Source organism: Chroicocephalus ridibundus, chromosome 1 (assembly GCF_963924245.1).
Source record: "Chroicocephalus ridibundus chromosome 1, bChrRid1.1, whole genome shotgun sequence".
Classification (NCBI taxonomy): domain Eukaryota; kingdom Metazoa; phylum Chordata; class Aves; order Charadriiformes; family Laridae; genus Chroicocephalus; species Chroicocephalus ridibundus.
The window spans coordinates 163,908,420-163,925,671 of NC_086284.1; the positions used below are offsets into that span (position 1 = coordinate 163,908,420).

The 17,252-nt window shown below is 56.9% G+C and overlaps 2 protein-coding genes across 2 annotated transcripts; both read left to right on the plus strand.

The window, feature by feature from the left end:
• Positions 1–5,591: 5,591 nt before the first annotated feature.
• LOC134509703 (histone H5) lies at positions 5,592–6,566 on the plus strand. Its single transcript, XM_063322309.1, has one exon. It carries the CDS (start codon positions 5,800–5,802, stop codon positions 6,379–6,381), a length of 582 nt encoding a protein of 193 aa, XP_063178379.1. The 5' UTR covers positions 5,592–5,799; the 3' UTR covers positions 6,382–6,566.
• Positions 6,567–9,082: 2,516 nt separating this feature from the next.
• Positions 9,083–15,096, plus strand: GCAT (glycine C-acetyltransferase). The gene is made up of 9 exons (XM_063322319.1): positions 9,083–9,317; positions 9,424–9,554; positions 10,154–10,255; positions 10,788–10,934; positions 11,236–11,390; positions 13,141–13,223; positions 13,613–13,784; positions 14,197–14,318; positions 14,742–15,096. Exons 1-9 carry the CDS (start codon positions 9,104–9,106, stop codon positions 14,891–14,893), a joined length of 1,278 nt encoding a protein of 425 aa, XP_063178389.1. The 5' UTR covers positions 9,083–9,103; the 3' UTR covers positions 14,894–15,096.
• The last annotated feature ends 2,156 nt before the right edge of the window (positions 15,097–17,252 follow it).

Consider the following 17,252-nt stretch of genomic DNA (forward strand, 5'->3'; position numbering starts at 1 on the left):
AAAAAACGTGGTTGTCAAGGGGAACATGTGAACACGTCCCTAGCCCAGTGTGGTGGGGGGGAAGTGTCATTTTCCCAGGATCCTGTGTGATTTTGGGGTATCCCGAGCTGTCCCTTTTCTCCCTCTGGATTTGGGGAGGGGAAGCAGCGGGAGCACCCCCTCCCTGGCCAGAGAGCAAGGGGAGCCCTGCACTGCCATTATCCAGCTCTGCCTTTGGGTTTGAGGATGAAATAATCTGCTTCATCACACTGCTCCAAAAATCACACGTGGACCCTCAGCCCCTCCGGAGGAAGAGCTGAGCCTGGGCTGTGTTAGTAAATCCAGTATTTGCTGGCGGGGAGGTCGGGGGGAAGATGGCTCTGCAAATTCCTGGCAGAGTAAACAGTATATATAGATCCTGGGGGAGACCAGAGGGATCTCAAATGCCTTCATTCTCCTGTTTTTGGGTGAAGCACATTGGTTTTTTGGCAGGATAAAGTACTTTGGGGTGATTGCTCCTTGTTCAGCCCCATGCCAATGTAAACGCGAGCTGTTGCTCTGCAGGGAGGCTGCTGGCAATTACAGAAGAGCCCTAATTGCAGGCTCGTGCTGTGGCTGGAGACACCACCTGAAGAAGGGAAGACAAAAGGGTCAAGGAGGACCCTTGGATGGAGGTGACTGGGAGGGTGAAGTACTGTGAGACACGGGGATGGGGTTGGGGTGTAAGGACGTGGTGGCAGCCGCAATGAGGAGGGTTAGGGCAGCACAGCACGCCTTCGCTCAGCGTGTGATAACCTTGTGATAGCTGTGGCTCCTGGGGCAGCGGGGCTGCAGGCAAATGCGGCGACTGCTTTCCTTAGGTAAGGCAAGTCGCTTCGTAAGTCACAAATTCAGGTAAAACGGCGTTGCAGGCTTTTGTCACGCGCGTGAGGCCCTTGGGCAACCCGGTGGATGGTGCAAGAGGCCAGGCACTGAGCTCAGCAGCCGCCGCCTCCCCACTGCGCCCGTGCGGAGCCAGGGTTTGCGCATGCTGGTGCTTGGCCTCCTGCCTCCGGGCTACAAACCCTCCCATCCCCTCACTGACCAAGGTCCAGGCTTTTCCCTCCACTTCCCAGCAGGACATGGCTGTTGCCATTGAGTTTAGGATGGGGCAAGCATTTGTCATGCTGGGGGCTGGAGACGGGAAGGGAAGAGGGGATAGAGCAGTTCAGGTCTTCCAGGCTGCAGTGGATGGTGTCGCCTTGGGGACCAAGAGAGGAGGGAAAAAAGCCGGGTTCAGGGCATGATGTCAAAGGCTGGGGGGTGCATGAATGATTTTTAGAAAAAACAGCCACTGAAACAACAGTCTGTATGGTCGTACCTACCCCTGGGGAGGAAACCCCCAAAAGTGGGGCACTGGGGGCAAGCAGAGGGTGAGCAAGGGGTGAACCGCAGACTCCCGGTGCGTGCGGCTTGCCAGCCCCTTCCCTGAGGGCCTCGGTATCTCCTGTTTGTTTGGGTTGGTTTGTTGGCATGGGGTTGGTTTGTTGTTTTTTTTTTTTCCCTTCCTGACTGGGGGCTGCTGACCCCGATAAACGCGTCGCATGAGCGCGGGTGAAATGTGTGGGCGCCTGACATGCCGCCGAGCCGCCCCTCCTTGAGGCTCTGCGGCTGCAGATCAGCCGCCGGCTGGGCAGGAGCATCCCGTCATCCCTGGGATGACGGGGGACCGCCGTCTCTCAAACCGGCACGGCGTTAATCGGGCAGCCCCCGTCTCGCCTGCGGTGGGGCGATACGGTCGCCCCATCGTCTCTGCAACCCCTATCTCCCGGGTGCAGGGAAGCTGGGTGGGGGGAGGGCAGCGGGGGTGGGAGGCGACTGACATCGTGCCTGGGTGACAGGCGTGATGGCCAGCAGAGCCCAAAAAGCATCCCAAAGCAGGTGCGTGTACCCCGTCCACTTGCTTTCGGACAAGTTGTGGCTGCGAGAAATGTCCCAACCTCACACACGGGGAAAACCCGCAGCCCGTGCGGCACACTGGTTGCATGAGAGCCAGCATCCCGGCTCGCATAAGGAGCTTGCCCTTAAAAAAAAAAGCTTGTAAATCTTTTAAAACGGTGGCAATTGGTCCGGCAGGCAGAGGCAATACTCTTTTGCCTTTTATTGGCATCATTAAATCCCGCTCTGCCGTTAGCAGCAGGCTGGCTGAGCGGCTTCGTGCTGGGCTGGCCACAGTGCGTTGCACAACTGGGGGCTCAGGGCTGAAGCTCTGATGAGCACGGGAGGAAAATCAGCCAATTTCCCTGGTTTGCCACTAAAAAAGCACTGAAGCACTTGGAACTGAGCGCCAGCCAAGCCAAATTCCACTGCTGGGTGTTTTGAGCCTCTTTGGAAATGGAAACCAGGTAAAATAAAATGTTGTCGCTGGCATTAGTCACTAGAAGGGCCCCCGTGCACTTGGATACCAATGAAGAGCCGTCCTACCCCTACAAGGCAGGAGCTGTTACCCAGCGGATCCGTAGCACATCCACGATGGATGCAGTTTGACCATTTAAGATGAAATCCGCAGCTGGAAGTGCGTAAATCCCCACGGGGTCTGGTTGAACGCAGTGTGGGGAGGGAGGAGAAGGTAAATGGGATTACGGAGAGGATTCCTCTGCCAGGCTCTGTCCTCTGGGGTTCATCGGAGAAGCGGGATTTCCCAATCTCTGCCGACTAAAGCCAGAAACGGGAAGCACAGGAGGCTTGGAGCAGTTGGGTAGCTCTCCTCAAGGAGAAAATGGTGTGCAGGGAGTAATCCATCCTACTCTGGGCACGGTGGCAGGTTCCAGAGGCCAAAAATAGAGACATGAGCCTAAGCCAGGCATGGGGGAGCGGGTGGCCCATGGGAACAATTTTTCCTTCTGGATGAGCCCCCCCCGGCCATGCTTCCTGCAGTGGGGTGCTGGCAGCACCAGACCCCGCTTCCCAGAGGCAGTGGGGCCCTCATTGCCCTGCAGCATCTGCATCCCACCTCCAGCCCCGGCATCCCACCAGGAGCCGGAAAACCCCTCTCGATCCTGCCCAACTAATATTAAGGATGCATCGGTACCACAGTGCAGGGTTCAAGGGGGGGTTTTCCAGTATCAAGTGGGGCACTTAGGGGGTTACCTTGACCGGGATCCCCCCCACCATGTGCAAGGTCAGCAGCATCCTGATGAGCTGTGACCACCCGTACACCTTCCCTCCGCCAAGCCCCTTGGCGCCATGGGGTGTTCCCCTTATTTTGACTGGCTAAAAATTAGGGAGCTGGTCTGGAGGAAAGGGTCGGAACCCCTACGTATAGGGGACGAGGGTGTTTGCCCGCCGGCAGCGGCACCCTCCGGAGGAGGCTGAGCAGCCCTGGTCGGCTGCAGGAGCTGCCCAGGTGACCGGCTGAGATTAGACCCCGAATTTTCATCTGGCTAAAGTTAGCTGAAGCATCTGCCCTCCTCCCTCCCTGCCTCCCTCCACCCCGCCATCCCTTGCCTCTCCATCGCTGCGCTGCCCCGATAATGGTTTTTAAGGCTGGAGGCTCCGCGGTCAGCCCCCGGCACCGTGCCAACCCCGGGGGCTCGGGGACGACGCTGACACCCCCGCGCCTCCTCTACCCTCGGAGCCCGGCCTGCGGGCCAGCCGCGTCTGACCGTTAAAAACTTGGATGCAAATAAAAGCAGATGGTGCCTTATCTGCCCGCACCCAACTTGCCTACGTGCAGGCAGCCAGCCACGGCCGTTTATTCCCGGCTAGAAAAAACGAGCGATCCCTTCGGCCGGGATAAGCGCTGTGCAGAGGCCACCAGATCTCCCTGCCCCTGCGCTCCGTATGGGATGGAAAGCCATGCATTCATCAGGTCTTCAGGGAAAAAAAAAAAACAAAAACACAACCCCAGGGGAGGTGAAAGGGTGGTTATTCCCCTCCGCAGTTGGCTCTTTGCTTTTAATAAAACCGAGTGGTTTGCAGGTGGGGCGAACGTGTCCCGCTCCCCACGTGGAGCGGGGCAAGTGAAATAGTGGCCGTGGGGAGGGGGACCGAAAGGGATACCCTCAATGGGATGCATTCCTGCCACCCCTGGAAAAGCATCAGGGAGACGAGTGCCTCCTCCCAGGGCAGGGCGCGCTGGACCCTCACATAGTATGTGTGTGTGTCGGGGAGGGGGCATCAAATTATTTATATTCCTATTTCTATTTCTATTTCTATTTCTATTATTTCTATTTCATTTCTATTTCACTTCTATTTCTATTTATTCCTATTATTTCTATTTTTTCCTTTTCTTCTATTACTCTATTTCTTCTATTATTTCTATATTTATATTTATATTTATATATTTAGATTTAGATTTATTTCTACAGCTGTATCTATTTTTATATATGCTTCTGGGTGCCCCTGCCTGGGGGTTTTCACGCCCCCGGGCATCCAGGGTGCCTGGAGGTTACAGGAAGGTGCTCACTGCATATTTTACCTCCCTGCTGAAGAGCCGAGGGGTTTGGAGGTGCCGGGGTTCACCTCCGAGCACCCCACAGCGTCTCAGTGGGCACCAGGCAGCTGCGCCCGCGTGTTTTTAAGAAATAAGGGGGAAAACATCATCAAAATCCTACGGGCAAGATGATGATAGTGGCTACGTTTAATCTCCCAGGAACAGCCGACCACTCACACAGCTGGGGAAGGACGACCGATTGTCACTGTTACACGTCCCCACTCTGTCCCTTCACAAAGACTTACGTGTCCCCCCCCTCAAAAAGGGGACAGCCTGTTATTTGCGACCCCTGCCACACACGCGCCAGGGCTGAGCTGATGTCCCCAAAGCACCTGCTGGGGAGCAAAGAGGGCAGAGAAGGGGGGCAGAGGCGTTGGGCTGTGGGGTACTGCTGTGAGCCTGCTTCGACTCCAGTGCTCCCCCTTTTCCCTTGGTGTCCCCCCCAGTGTCCCCAGTGTCCTCCCCCATGTCCTTCCTTATCCCCTGACGTTTGTCCCTATGTCCCTCCTTATGTCCCCCTGAACATCCCTCCCTGACCCCCAGCACCGTCCCCAAGTGTCCCTCCATGTGTCCTGATATCGCTCCAAGTGTCCCTGTGCTGTCCCTCCTTGTCTCCCCAATGTCCCCAGGTGCTTCTCCTTGTCTCCTCCATGCCACCCCCAGTGTGGCTCTTTGTTCCCACCCAATGTTCCACCCAAGTGCTCCTCCTTGTCCTGCTGTTGACCCCTCCAGTGTCCTTCCTTGTCCACACCCAGTGTCCCCCAAGTGCTCCTCCTTGTTCCCCAGTGACCTCCCCAGTGTCACTTGTTGTCCACACCTAGTGTCCCCCAAGTGCTTCTCCTTGTCCTGCTGTTGTCCCCTCCAGTGTCCTTCCTTGTCCCTACCCAGTGTCCCCCAAGTGCTCCTCCTTGTTCCCCAGTGACCCCCCCAGTGCCCCTCCTTGTCCCCACCCATTGTCCCTCCTTGTCCCACCGTTATCGCCCCCGAGGTGTCCCCCCTCGTCCCCTGATGTCCCTCACTGTCCCAGCCGGCCGGGCCGCCGGGGCGGGTCGGGGCGTGGCGGGGGACACACGGGGACACCGCCGGCGGCGGGAGGGCGGGATGGCGCGCGCGGGGCAGTCCTCCCCGCGGTCCGCGCCGCGCCTTTAAATGCCGGCGGCGGCGGGCGCGGCCGCAGCGGCGGCGTCGGGAGCGGCACCGGCACCGGCACCGGGTCCGCGGCGGTCGTTCCCCACCGCTCCTCTCCTCAGCCTCTCCCCGCCCAGGGGCGGGGGTCCCGGGCCGGACCGGGCCAGGCTTCCCACCGTAAGGGGATAGCGGAACATCCCGGGAACGAAGCACCGACCATGACGGACAGCCCGATCCCAGCCCCGGCTCCGGCCGCCAAACCCAAGCGGGCCAGGTCGGCGCGGCGGCCGGCGGCCCACCCCACCTACTCGGACATGATCGCGGCGGCCATCCGGGCCGAGAAGAGCCGCGGCGGCTCCTCCCGCCAGTCCATCCAGAAGTACGTGAAGAGCCACTACAAGGTGGGCCAGAACGCCGACGTCCAGATCAGGCTCGCCATACGGCGCCTCCTCGCCGCCGGCATCCTCAAGCAGACCAAAGGCATCGGCGCCTCCGGCTCTTTCCGCTTGGCCAAGGCCAGCAAGGCGAAGAAGTCCCCGGCCAAGAAGAGGAGGAAGAAGGTGGCCAGGAAATCCACGTCGCCCCGGAAAGCAGTGAGGGCCAGGAAAGCCAAGTCACCAGCGAAGAAGCCCAAATCTGCCGCCAGGAAAGCCAGGAAGAAGTCGAGGGCCAGCCCGAAGAAAGCCAAGACGACAAAGACTTTTAAGGTCAAGTCGCTGAAGGCGTCCAAGCCCAAGAAGGCAAAGCGGTCGAAACCCAAAGCCAAATCCAGCGCCCGGAAATCACCCAAGAAGAAGTGAGAAGTCTAGGGGCGTTTCGGTACTCTCCCCTTTGGTTTCTGTAAATAGCTTTTGCCTTTATTTTTACCCCTTTCTATTGTGTTTTATAAAGAATCGATCTATTCCTGTCTGGAAATAGCTAAAACAAGGCAGTTAATGAAAGAAAAAAGGAACATCTTTGGTACGGAGAGTTCCAATTTTTAAGAGTTACTGGTCTGGGTTTTTATTTCGATGTCTCAGAAATTCCTTGTGTGTGTCTGTTGTTTTTTTTTTTTTAATACTGGGCTGCTTGTTCTGTGTTGGGGGTGATGGTGACCCTGCGTGTCTGTTGAGGCCGTACAGGATTTCAATTCCTGATCTTGCCCCAGCTCCCGGGGGGGTTGTGTATTCGCTGGGGCCAGGGAAAGCCTCTGCGTGTCTTGGGGGGGAAGCGGGGACATACAGCTGTGAGAGCCACAGCCTTCCCAGGAGGAGGAAGAGGGGCTCCCCACTCCCTCCTCCGCCACCCCGGATCCCCACCATGGGGACAAGGCGAGGTACTGGGCTGCTGGGTGTGAAGTCTGCCTGGTGCTGGAGATAACCACCCATCCGGCTGGGCGATGGGGCTGCCCACCCGCCTGTGGAGCTGCTGAGGGGACTCTTGGGGCAGGAACAGGATGGAGGAGGAGGTGGAGTGGGGCCAGGGTCTGTCCACGTTTGCTTTCAAGGAGCTGATCCCTGGGGAGGAGAGACAAACACGGCTGTGAGCAGCTTTGCTCCCCGGGGAGGAACAGCTGGAGCACGGCAGTGGGCAGCTCCGTGGCAAGGCTGGGGTGGGCAGCCAGGGCGGCCCCACTGTCATCTCAGTGCTCTGGCTTTGTGCCCAGTGGGGGCTGGCACAGCTCCAGGGCCTGCCTGTCCCCTGCCAGCGCCCCTCCCCAGGCAGGGCTGGGCGGTCCTGATGGCCTGGCCTGCCCTACTGCTCAGCAGGGTCTGAGCCTCAGGCAGGAGGTGCCTAATCCCCCTTGGCTAGAGACATCTAAGCTCCTTGGATGTCAAGATCCCCAACCACCTGGTCCAGCAGCTCTGAAATCCCAGGGGCTGTGGGTTCCCAATCCCCTCAGGCTTGCTGTGCCTAAATCTCATGGGCCCAGGGTCCTCACCCTCCTGCATGGTATCTCCCAGATCCACTGGACTGATGATCCTAAATCACTTGGGTAGATGATGCCTGAGCCTTTTAGCGTTAAGGATCCCAAATTGTGTAGTTCAGGGTACTCAAATCCTTGGCCTGGAGGCACCTAATCCCTTTGGGCTCTTGTTCCTGAGACCCTTGGATGGAAGGCTCCCAGACCACCCAGGCTGAAAACCCTAAACCCCTTTCAAGAGTCTGGTGCCTAATCCTCCTGGACACGCTGGACAGGGAGGGTCTAAACCACCCTGGCCACAGTATCCCTAATCAGCTATAGGGGAGGATGGAGATGCCTGATCCAGCTGGGCTCTTTGTGTCCAAACCTGGTGGGCCTGTGGGTCATAAACCCCTTCAGCCAAAGGTGCTTAAATTCCTGAGGCTCAGGTACCTAGTCTCCTTCAGCTGGTAAGTCCTAAACCTCTCAAACCAAAGGATTCTTGGTCAATTCAGCTTGATGTACTCAAATCCTATAAACCCTTGGTTCTTTACACTCTGTAGTGGGCACCCATAAACCAGCTAGACATGAGGGTCCAAGTCACCTGTGCTGAGGACTTGAAATCCTTTAGGTCGGGATACCTAATGCTCCAGGGATTCTCGATCATCAAGGTCCATGACGGCCTGTTGCTCCCAAATCCCTCGGGCCCTCTACTGCGCTCTCGTGAGACCCCACCTGCACTATTGTTTTAAGCTCTGGAGTCCTCAGCACAGGAAAAACATGGACCTGTTGGAGTGGGTCCAGAGGAGGGCGACAGAAATGATCAGAGGGATGGAACACCTCTCCTATGAAGAAAGGCTGGGTTGGGGCTGTTCAGCCTGGAGAAGAGAAGGCTCCGAGGAAACCTTATTGTGGCCTTTTTAGTACTTAGAGGGGGCCTACAGGAAAGACGGGGAGGGACTCTTTATCAGGGAGTGTAGCAATAGGAGAGCTAATGGTTTTGAGCTAAAGAGGGTAGATTTAGACTAAATATAAGGAAGAAATTTTTTACAATGAGGGTGGCAAAACACTGACACAGATTGCCCGGGGAGGTGGTAGATGCTCCATCCCTGGAAACATTCCAGGTCAGGTTGGACGGGGCTCTGAGCAACCTGATGTAGTTGAAGGTGTCCCTGTTCATTGCAGGGGGAGGTGGGATGACCTTTCAAGTTCCCTTCCAACCTAAATTATTCTACGATTCCATGATTCTACACGACACCTCCCCCCCCGCCGTCTCCCCGAACGGTTCCTAAATCCCCGTGGATGCGCTTGCCGCGAATCCCTCCCAGGGATCACCTGGTGTGTGTGTGTGTGTGTGTGTGTGTGTGCCTAAACCCCTTGGAATAAAAGAGGTTTCCCAAAAACAAAAACAACCCAAGGCTTGAACAACACCTGGAAGGTGCCCGACTCCATTCAAGCCACGAGCAGCTCCGGCGAGGGGGCGGAGCCAAATCGAAACCACGCCCCCGACGCCGGCGAGGGGGCGGAGCCGCGGGGGTCCATGGTCATTGGCCGGCGAGGGGGGCGGAGCCCCGGCGGCCAATGGCCATTGGCCGCCGGGGCTCCGCCCCCCTCGCCGGCGTGGGCGTGGCCAAGCGGGGATGTGGCGCGGTGGGACGGCGGCGTGGGGGCTGCTGCGGGGCGGCGGGGCCGGCAGCCCCCGGGCCGCTTCGGGAACGGCGGCGGCGGTGGTTCATCTCCGCCAGCGGTTGGAAAAGGAGCTGGAAGACATCCGAGGGGCCGGCACTTGGAAAAACGAGCGGGTCATCGCTTCCCGACAGGGTCCCCACCTCCGTTTGGCCGGCGGCGGAGCCGGTGCGTACCGGGGAGGTGGGGGCGGGGAGGGCTCCGGGCTTCATCCTCCTTTGCGACGCCCGCGCTTCTCTCTCTTTCTCTCTCTCTCTCTCTTTTTCTCTTCCAGGGATCCTCAACTTCTGCGCCAACAACTATCTGGGGCTCTCCAGCCACCCCGAGGTGATCCGGGCGGCCGTGGAGGCCCTGGAGAAGTTCGGTGCCGGGCTCAGCTCCGTCCGCTTCATCTGCGGTACCCAGGTACCGGGGCAGCATCCTCTGCTCGGCCTCCCCTCTGAGATTTCCCTCTCTGCTCAGCCTCCCCGCCAGGCACAGGGCTAAGGTACACGTGGCCAGGCGGGGAAAAAAAAATAATGAATTCCTCGCTCGCCAAAGATCTGGAAATACACCAACTTAAACCATTCACAACCCCTCAGGGAGCAAAGAAACGTAACACCCCTCCAGATTCAGAAAATGAATGTCTTTTCCCCCTCCCCTTAAGGGTCGTAATTACAGCAAGCCTGACTTGAAACGTCTCTGTCGAACCCACCCCGGTTTATCCCTGCCAGAGGCCTCTCAGAGCCCTGGCTGGTGAAGCGCAGAGAAAACTCGGAGATGCTCCCCCGTGGGTGGGGAGCTTGGTGTCTCCCTGCTGCGCTTTTGGCCCCTAAACCCATAACCGCATTTTAGGACGGCGTTTGCAAGTGCTTTCTGAGCACAGTTAACTTCTCCCACGCACACACACACACCTTTTCTAAGGATAAAACTTGGCTGTTCCCTCCCTTGCAGACAGCGTCTAACAGCAGCGGGCAAGCGAGAACTTGCGCTGCCCCACCGGTGACGCTCGCTTCTCTCTTTAGAGCATACACAAGGACCTGGAGGAGAAGATCGCGCGTTTCCACCAGCGGGAAGATGCCATTCTCTACGCCAGCTGCTTTGATGCCAACGCTGGTATCTTTGAGGTTTGTAGGGCTTTCCTTGTGCTGCACGTGGAGGAGGGAGGCGATGATGATGTGCCTGCCGTGCCTTCCAGAGGCTCTGATGTGAGCTCTGTGCTACAGAGAAGATGGCAGTGACCGGTGGTGGAGAACCCTGACTTGGTGTCCTTGGACTGGGGTTGCCACATAGAGCTGTTTAAACAGCCCTCGCCTCCTCCTTTCCCAGACGGCTCCAGCTTTTTGGGAGGGCTCCCATTTCCTGGGTCGTGTGTACTCCCCCTTGAAGTGTAGGTGAGGGGAAGGGGTGATCCCCCAGGACTCCTAGGGAAGGGAAGGGGAGGGAGGTTTTGAGCTCAGAAGCCACAGACAAGAGCCTGGCCTAAGGAGATCAAGCTATAAGGTGGCTGGTAAGGAAAATGGAAAGTTTAGCAGTGCCAGGAGAGACGTGGCAGCTGCAATGAAACACAGCCCTGTCCTCTGCTCTGAGAGACGCTGGAAGATCTCAGTGATGTGCTGCCCCGGAGCAAAGGATGATCATTTTGTTTGGCACGGCCAGGCCCTGCTGACCCCGGAGGATGCAGTGCTGTCGGATGAGCTGAACCATGCCTCCATCATCGATGGGATCCGCCTGTGCAAGGCTAACAAGTACCGCTACAAGCACATGGACATGCAGGACCTGGAGGCGAAGCTGCAGGAGGCGCAGGTACAGAGGTCTGCTCCCACCCCAACGTGAGGGTGCTCGCTTGGCTGTGCTACCTGTGCAGTAACCAGCCCCGAAGGGTGAGCTCTGCCTTTTCCCGTGCAATAGGCATCGGTTTTGCCAATAGGCACGGGTAGGCATGGATAGGCAAGGTGGGGAAGCAGCTGATTGCAGTGCAAACCCCCCATCTTGGTTAGGTATATCGATTACCTACCAGAGTTGGACCATGTTCTGGTCTCCTCCGCCAGCCTCTCTCCTCAGGGTGACATCTTCACCCCTGGGGATGCCGCTCTCCCTCCCACAGAAACATCGTCTGCGGCTGGTGGCCACCGACGGTGCCTTCTCCATGGATGGTGACATTGCACCCTTGAGGGAGATCTGCCAGCTGGCCCAGAAGTATGATGCCCTGGTCTTCATTGACGAATGCCATGCCACAGGCTTCCTGGGACCCAATGGCCGGTAAGTGGCTGTTTCTCCCCTCTGACCCTGACTACCTCTGAAGCAAGGCCAAAGGCGCTGATAACCAACGTATTTTTGTGTAGGGATTCCTGATGCCACCATTTCTTGAAGGCTTCACACCCTATCTTTGGGGCACCTGAGGGGATTGAAGGGAGGTACTTTAGCAATGACCCATCCCAACGTGACAGCCACTTCTGTGTGCGTAAGGGATGGTGCGATCATCTCATCTGCCTCTCTTGGCAAGCAGTTGGACTTCCTGACTTCCAAATCCTTCTTCTCTCAGTCATCACTTTCAAATGCTTGGTTCTTGGGGGTTTTGTGGAGTTAGCTTTGATTAGTTCCCTCGGGGCAGCTTTTTCCTCCATCCCTGGAGATCCTCCAGGTGCCAAGTAATGCACTTGTGCAGGTGTTTGCTGAGAATGGACGCTTCCCATGCTTGTTTTGTTTGGGTGGTCCTTCCTGCTGTCTCTCTATTGGAAGGTAGAGACCTGTGTGAGACAACACCTGTAGGAATGAGCAATGGGACCCTCCTCAGATGGAAGGATAGTGCAGGAGATGACAAGAGGAAAAAGGCATCTCTGAAAAAGCCAAAAGTTGCTCTATGAAGAGCTCCCTTCTAGCTCTCCCCTCGCTAGGCAGATCTCGTGTGGGAAGCTGGCAAGTCCACATTAAGGTGTGAAATGGGTGAGAAGTGGGAACTAAGCAAGAAAACTTGCCTCGTTTTCTCACTGAGGCTGTGGCAAATCTTTCATTGTGGATCAAAATGATGGTGCAAGAGGGACCTTTTAAGAGAAGGGATGCCACTCCTGGTGGCACTTCATCACTAACAAGAGAGATGGTCGTGCTGAGCTGTAGTATATTCCAGACCTTGTAGTACTGAGCTTTCTCAAATTTAAGTCTTCATAAGGAAGAAATATTAGGATGGTCTTTTAGTCTTGTAATCTTCCTTCCTTGGGGCATGCTAGCCATCCCATGAGTTGAGGTAGACCTTGTTGCTCTGTCCCAGTGGGCTCTGTGGTCCCACCAGCTGCAAAACCAACTGTTTGACTGCACTGAGGTATCTAAGCGCACAGTGGCTTGAGGAAGAGGGAATGGTCACCGAGCGCTTGGTGACTTGTGCCAGTTTCAGTGTGAACCTGGTGCAACACTGTGTTTCAGTGTGAACACTGTCTACAACACTGTTTCAAGAGATCCAACAGGTGGGTGGCCATGCCCAGTCCTGCCTTTTTGGGCTGGAGGACGTGAAGTTGCAGAGCACATTGGCTATGTCTGGTTGGTTCCACTAGTGTAGACCTGGACACGGGTGCTTTAGGCCTGTGTACATCTAGGGCAGCACATCAGTGATGTGCACAGCCCACCTCAGAGGATATTGTCTACTCTAGCCAGGCAACTGTTTTTCCCTGGAGTATGCTAATGGTGTGGCATGTCTGAGGCATGTACAAGACCTACATCGATGTCCAGTTCTCTGGACTATTAAACTTTTGTGTGGGAAGTTTGAGTGCTCTCCCATTCGTAAGAGCATGGGTTTCTTCATCCCTTATCTCGGGAGATCCCAGCTTAGCCCTTCTGCAGGAGAAGGGAAGGTCAACACTTGGGCTGAACTAGCACAGGGAGTGTTCTTCCTTTACCAGAAGGGGGTACACCAGAGACCTGTCTGGTGGCGCTTTGTTTCCCTTGAGACATCAGGTGTAGAGCAGCTTCCCTGGTGCATGCTGGCACAGCTGGTAATGTGGTATTCCTTTTTCTGCAGGGGTACCGATGAGCTCCTGGGAGTGATGGACAAAGTCACCATCATCAACTCCACCCTGGGGAAAGCTCTTGGAGGAGCTGCAGGTGAAGGCATTTCCCTGTTGAAGGACCTCCACATGCTAAAGAGCTCTACAGCATTGCTTTGATGTTTCCTTCCTCTGTCTAATGACAGAGCAACAAATGCATGTTGTCCTCTTCTGCTGGTTGCATGAGGCTCAGTTTGAGACCCTGCTGCAGGGCCAAGGGAGGTCCTGCTGTGTGCTCCTTCTGCTTTCATCTTCCCTATTCATTTGCCTTCGGGGTCAAGGTGGAAACTCTGGGTAAAAGGCATCAGCTGTGATTTTTTTTTTTTTTTTTTTAGGCTTGGTTTGTACTGAAATTCTTGTTGTAGGTGACAGGTTGGCTTTGAGGGGCTCCACTCTGAACAGGTCACCCTGTGGTGCCTTGTCCATTTCTCTGTCCTCCATCTGCAGGCGGGTACACAACTGGCCCCAAACCCCTCATCGATTTGCTCCGCCAGCGTTCCCGCCCGTACCTCTTCTCCAACAGCCTGCCCCCTGCCGTGGTGGGCTGTGCGTCCAAGGCCCTGGACCTCCTCATGGAGAGCAATGCTATTGCACAGTCCATGGCTGCCAAGACCCAACGGTGAGGGGGTCGTACTGGGGTGTGGGAACAGGGGGAGAGGTTCATTTGGAATGAGTTGTCCACGTGTGTTTGTTCACCACCACCCCCCCCCCCCCCCCCAGTGACAGCCGTGAAGGCAATTTGCAAGTCATGGCCAAGGAGGTCTCAGGGGAAATTGCAGGATATGCCTCTGTGTCAGACAGATGTGGGGGCAGATGCATCACGGCTGGATGCTCTATGAGCTGGGACACATCTGCCTCTCAAGCAGCTGCTGCCTCCCTGCCATTGAGCAGGAAACGGCAAAAGGTCACTCCAAAAAGAGAGATCTTTTCCCCTGCACAGGAGATGCAGGGACTCCCAGGGGAAAGCGGGGCAGCAGTCCCCAAGGACAGGGGTGATGAGGCTTCACTCATCCTCTTGTTCTCTCCACCAGGTTCAGAAGCAAGATGACGGCAGCTGGCTTCACCATCTCAGGGAAGGACCACCCCATCTGTCCTGTCATGCTTGGGGACGCTCGGCTGGCTGCAGTGATGGCTGAGGACATGCTGAACAGAGGTGAACTGGGGAGGGAGCTCTGGATGCAGACACATGCCTTGAGGGAAGGAACAGCCGGTGGCGGTGCCACCACCATCCCTCCTCCAGAGGATGTTCCTGCATGAAATCTGTTTTTCCTGTACTCTCCAGCTGCAAATTTCCTTGTGGTCTCCTGCAGACATTGCAGGCTTCACCTCCTTTCTCTTTGAGGGGTGGGGTGTGGGGGGGGTTTACATTAGCTCTCTTGCCCTGCCATGCTGGACTCCATCCCCATCACTGTCCCTCTCATTTCCATGCTTGGGAGCAGATGCCACTTGAAAACCCTGAAGCTTGGAAACGGTTACTGAGAGGGGAGGGAGGATCCAGAAGCCTTTCTGTCACCCAGTGCCACCTCAGCCTCCTTCCCTCCAGCCAGCTCTGACTCCCGATACGTTTCCTCCCCAGGCATTTATGTCATTGGCTTTAGCTACCCCGTGGTCCCCAAGGGAAAGGCCCGCATCCGGGTCCAGATATCAGCCGTGCACAGCGATGAAGACATTGATCGCTGTGTGGAAGCTTTCACTGAGGTGGGACGGAAACACGGAGCGCTGCCTTGAGGGGTCAGCAAACGCCTCCTCCGGCACCTTCCTTGCCCGTGATCCAAGTGCCTGTGCCGGGGGAAAGGGCTTGAGCAGCACGCTGCCGAAATCAGGACCGGTCCTCGAGACGTCGCAGCCTGTGGGAGGCTGTGGCTCTTGCAGCATCCTGGCAGCGGTGCTGGCGACCAGCTTTTGTGTCATTAAAGGTGTCCTGCAGTGCAGTGGGTATTTGTCCGGCTCTTGTTTTCTCATCCGGGAGCTGCAGCTCATCCCCATCCTCTCTTGCTGTGACCGGACACTCTGCTGTGTCTTCCTCGAAGCTTCAGTCCAGGCACTGAAGTGCCGCAGCTCCTGCTGTCTCCTTGCCGGTATGCGTGAGGTCTCCTGCTTCCTCCACGTCTCCTGTGGGTCCAGCAGCGTCACAGCGGCAGATCTGCCTGCTGAAATTCCCCACCGAGGCAGGGAGGGTTTCCCAGTCCCTTGGCAACCTGTGCCACCAGCAGCTGGTTTGGGAAAGAGGGCATGGGCTGGGCAAAGCTCTGGTCCTCCTTTCTCCCCTTCCCACTCTGGGGTGTTGGGCGTGAGGCTCGCTCGGTCCCCAGGGCTGGCTCCAAGGCTTTGTCCATCGCTGCGGCATTCCCAAACCTGCCTTGGGAGCTGCATCTCACTCCAGAGAGGCCATCGGGCATCGGGAAAGACGAGGTGGCAGAGGCCAGTAGTGTGGCAAGAGGGCCTGTGTCTGCCTGGGGCTGAGGCTGGGGGCAGAGCAGGTGACAGAAACCTGTAATTTTCCTCTGTCAGCTGCAATTTTCGCACAGCGGAGAACACACAGCAGGCTGGGATCTCTGGATTTGTTCCCCCGAGCCGTGCTGGGGTAGCAATTTAGCACTTAAGCGGGAACAAGTGGGTCGTGGGCATCTCTCAGGATTGCTTTGTTTGCATCGCTTCTGCTCTAGATGAGAAATCATGTGTCTCCTGCCGCCTGCCCACGTGCTGAACTGAGTCCCAGCTGCCTGCAGCCGGGGACAGACACACTCCAGCCGAAATGCGGCTGTGCCGAGCTTGGGTGCCGGAGCGCTGGGTCGCACCAGCAAAGACCTGCTCTGAAAAATGCTACCTGCCATTAGGGAGCAAGCTATGAGGGCGATAATGCGTCTGACCCGAACGAGAGCAACTGCTGGGGCATACAGAAGTTAATGCGGGGTTGCAGCGCTTTCTGTGCTACAGAGGGCAGGGGACAAATGCGTTTTCCATGGGTCTGCCACCAGACCTTGTCAGAGCACCTGGTAGTGTAACTGTGTGCCAATTTTATTTAATTTTCCATTTCCACAGGGTCCTGAGCTCAGCCTGCTGATAAAGTATGATGTGGAGTTCCCTCTGTGTGGTGCCAGGCCCTCAGGGTGCTGCAAACCCTCCCCCCTTGTCAACGGGCAGTATTTTGGGAATGGGGAATGTAATGGGGAAATAGCAAGGGGTCGCGCTCAGGCCCCTCTTGCAACCTGGAGGGGATGAAGCTTCAGCCTGATGGGCGCTTCTGCGGGGGGGGGTTTGGGTCCCTCTACCAAATCACTGCTGTTGGAGCCCGATGTTCCTTCACCCCTTGCTCCCCGCTACTTGCCCACCTCCATTGCCCACCCCTACCATCCTGCCTGTGTCTCTGCTGCGCTCAGGGCAGCCACCACAAGCAGTTTAACCCTGCTCGGTCTTTGAAGTCTTTCCTCAGTCATATAGAGCTCTCGCTGCTCAGCCGCAAGCAAGGGCAGCAGCAGCCTCCCTCCCCTGCAATCCACACGCTTGCTCTTGCGTGCACGTGTGCTTCCCCCCAGCTCCTCCTCCTCCTCCTTCTCCTCTCCTCCCCAGGTGCCCTGACCTCCCTCTCCCCTCCGTCTCTCCCAGGCCCCTCGGCAGCCGACCCCTGGCTCCGGTTGCCTCTCCGCCTGCTTCAAGGCCGAGCTCTGCAGCAGACTGCGGTTTGCAGGGCGGCAGAGCGAGTGCCGGGGCGCCGGGGAAGGCAGGAGGGTCAGACGATGGCAGGCTGGAAATGAATAATGCAGGCACTGTGTTAACATTGCATTCCCAGGCAAAGCCTCCAGCTCTTTTATTTCTTCAAGGCTTCCCAACCTAGGTCTGATCTGCAGCTGTTTGCAGCTTTTAGCCCAAAAAGCAGGGGACCTTTTGCTGGGTGAAATGTAGAGGCAAACACCACTTTTTGTGGACCCATTTCCCACCCTGGGCTCGACCACCCACCCCAGATCCCTATGCTGATCTGCCAGAACCCCCTGGTGCCCAGACGCTACCTTCACCACCAAGTGGGGTGTGTGTGGGAGCCCCATATCTCTCCCGTTATACCTCCAAGTAGGGAAATGTGCTGTCCCAT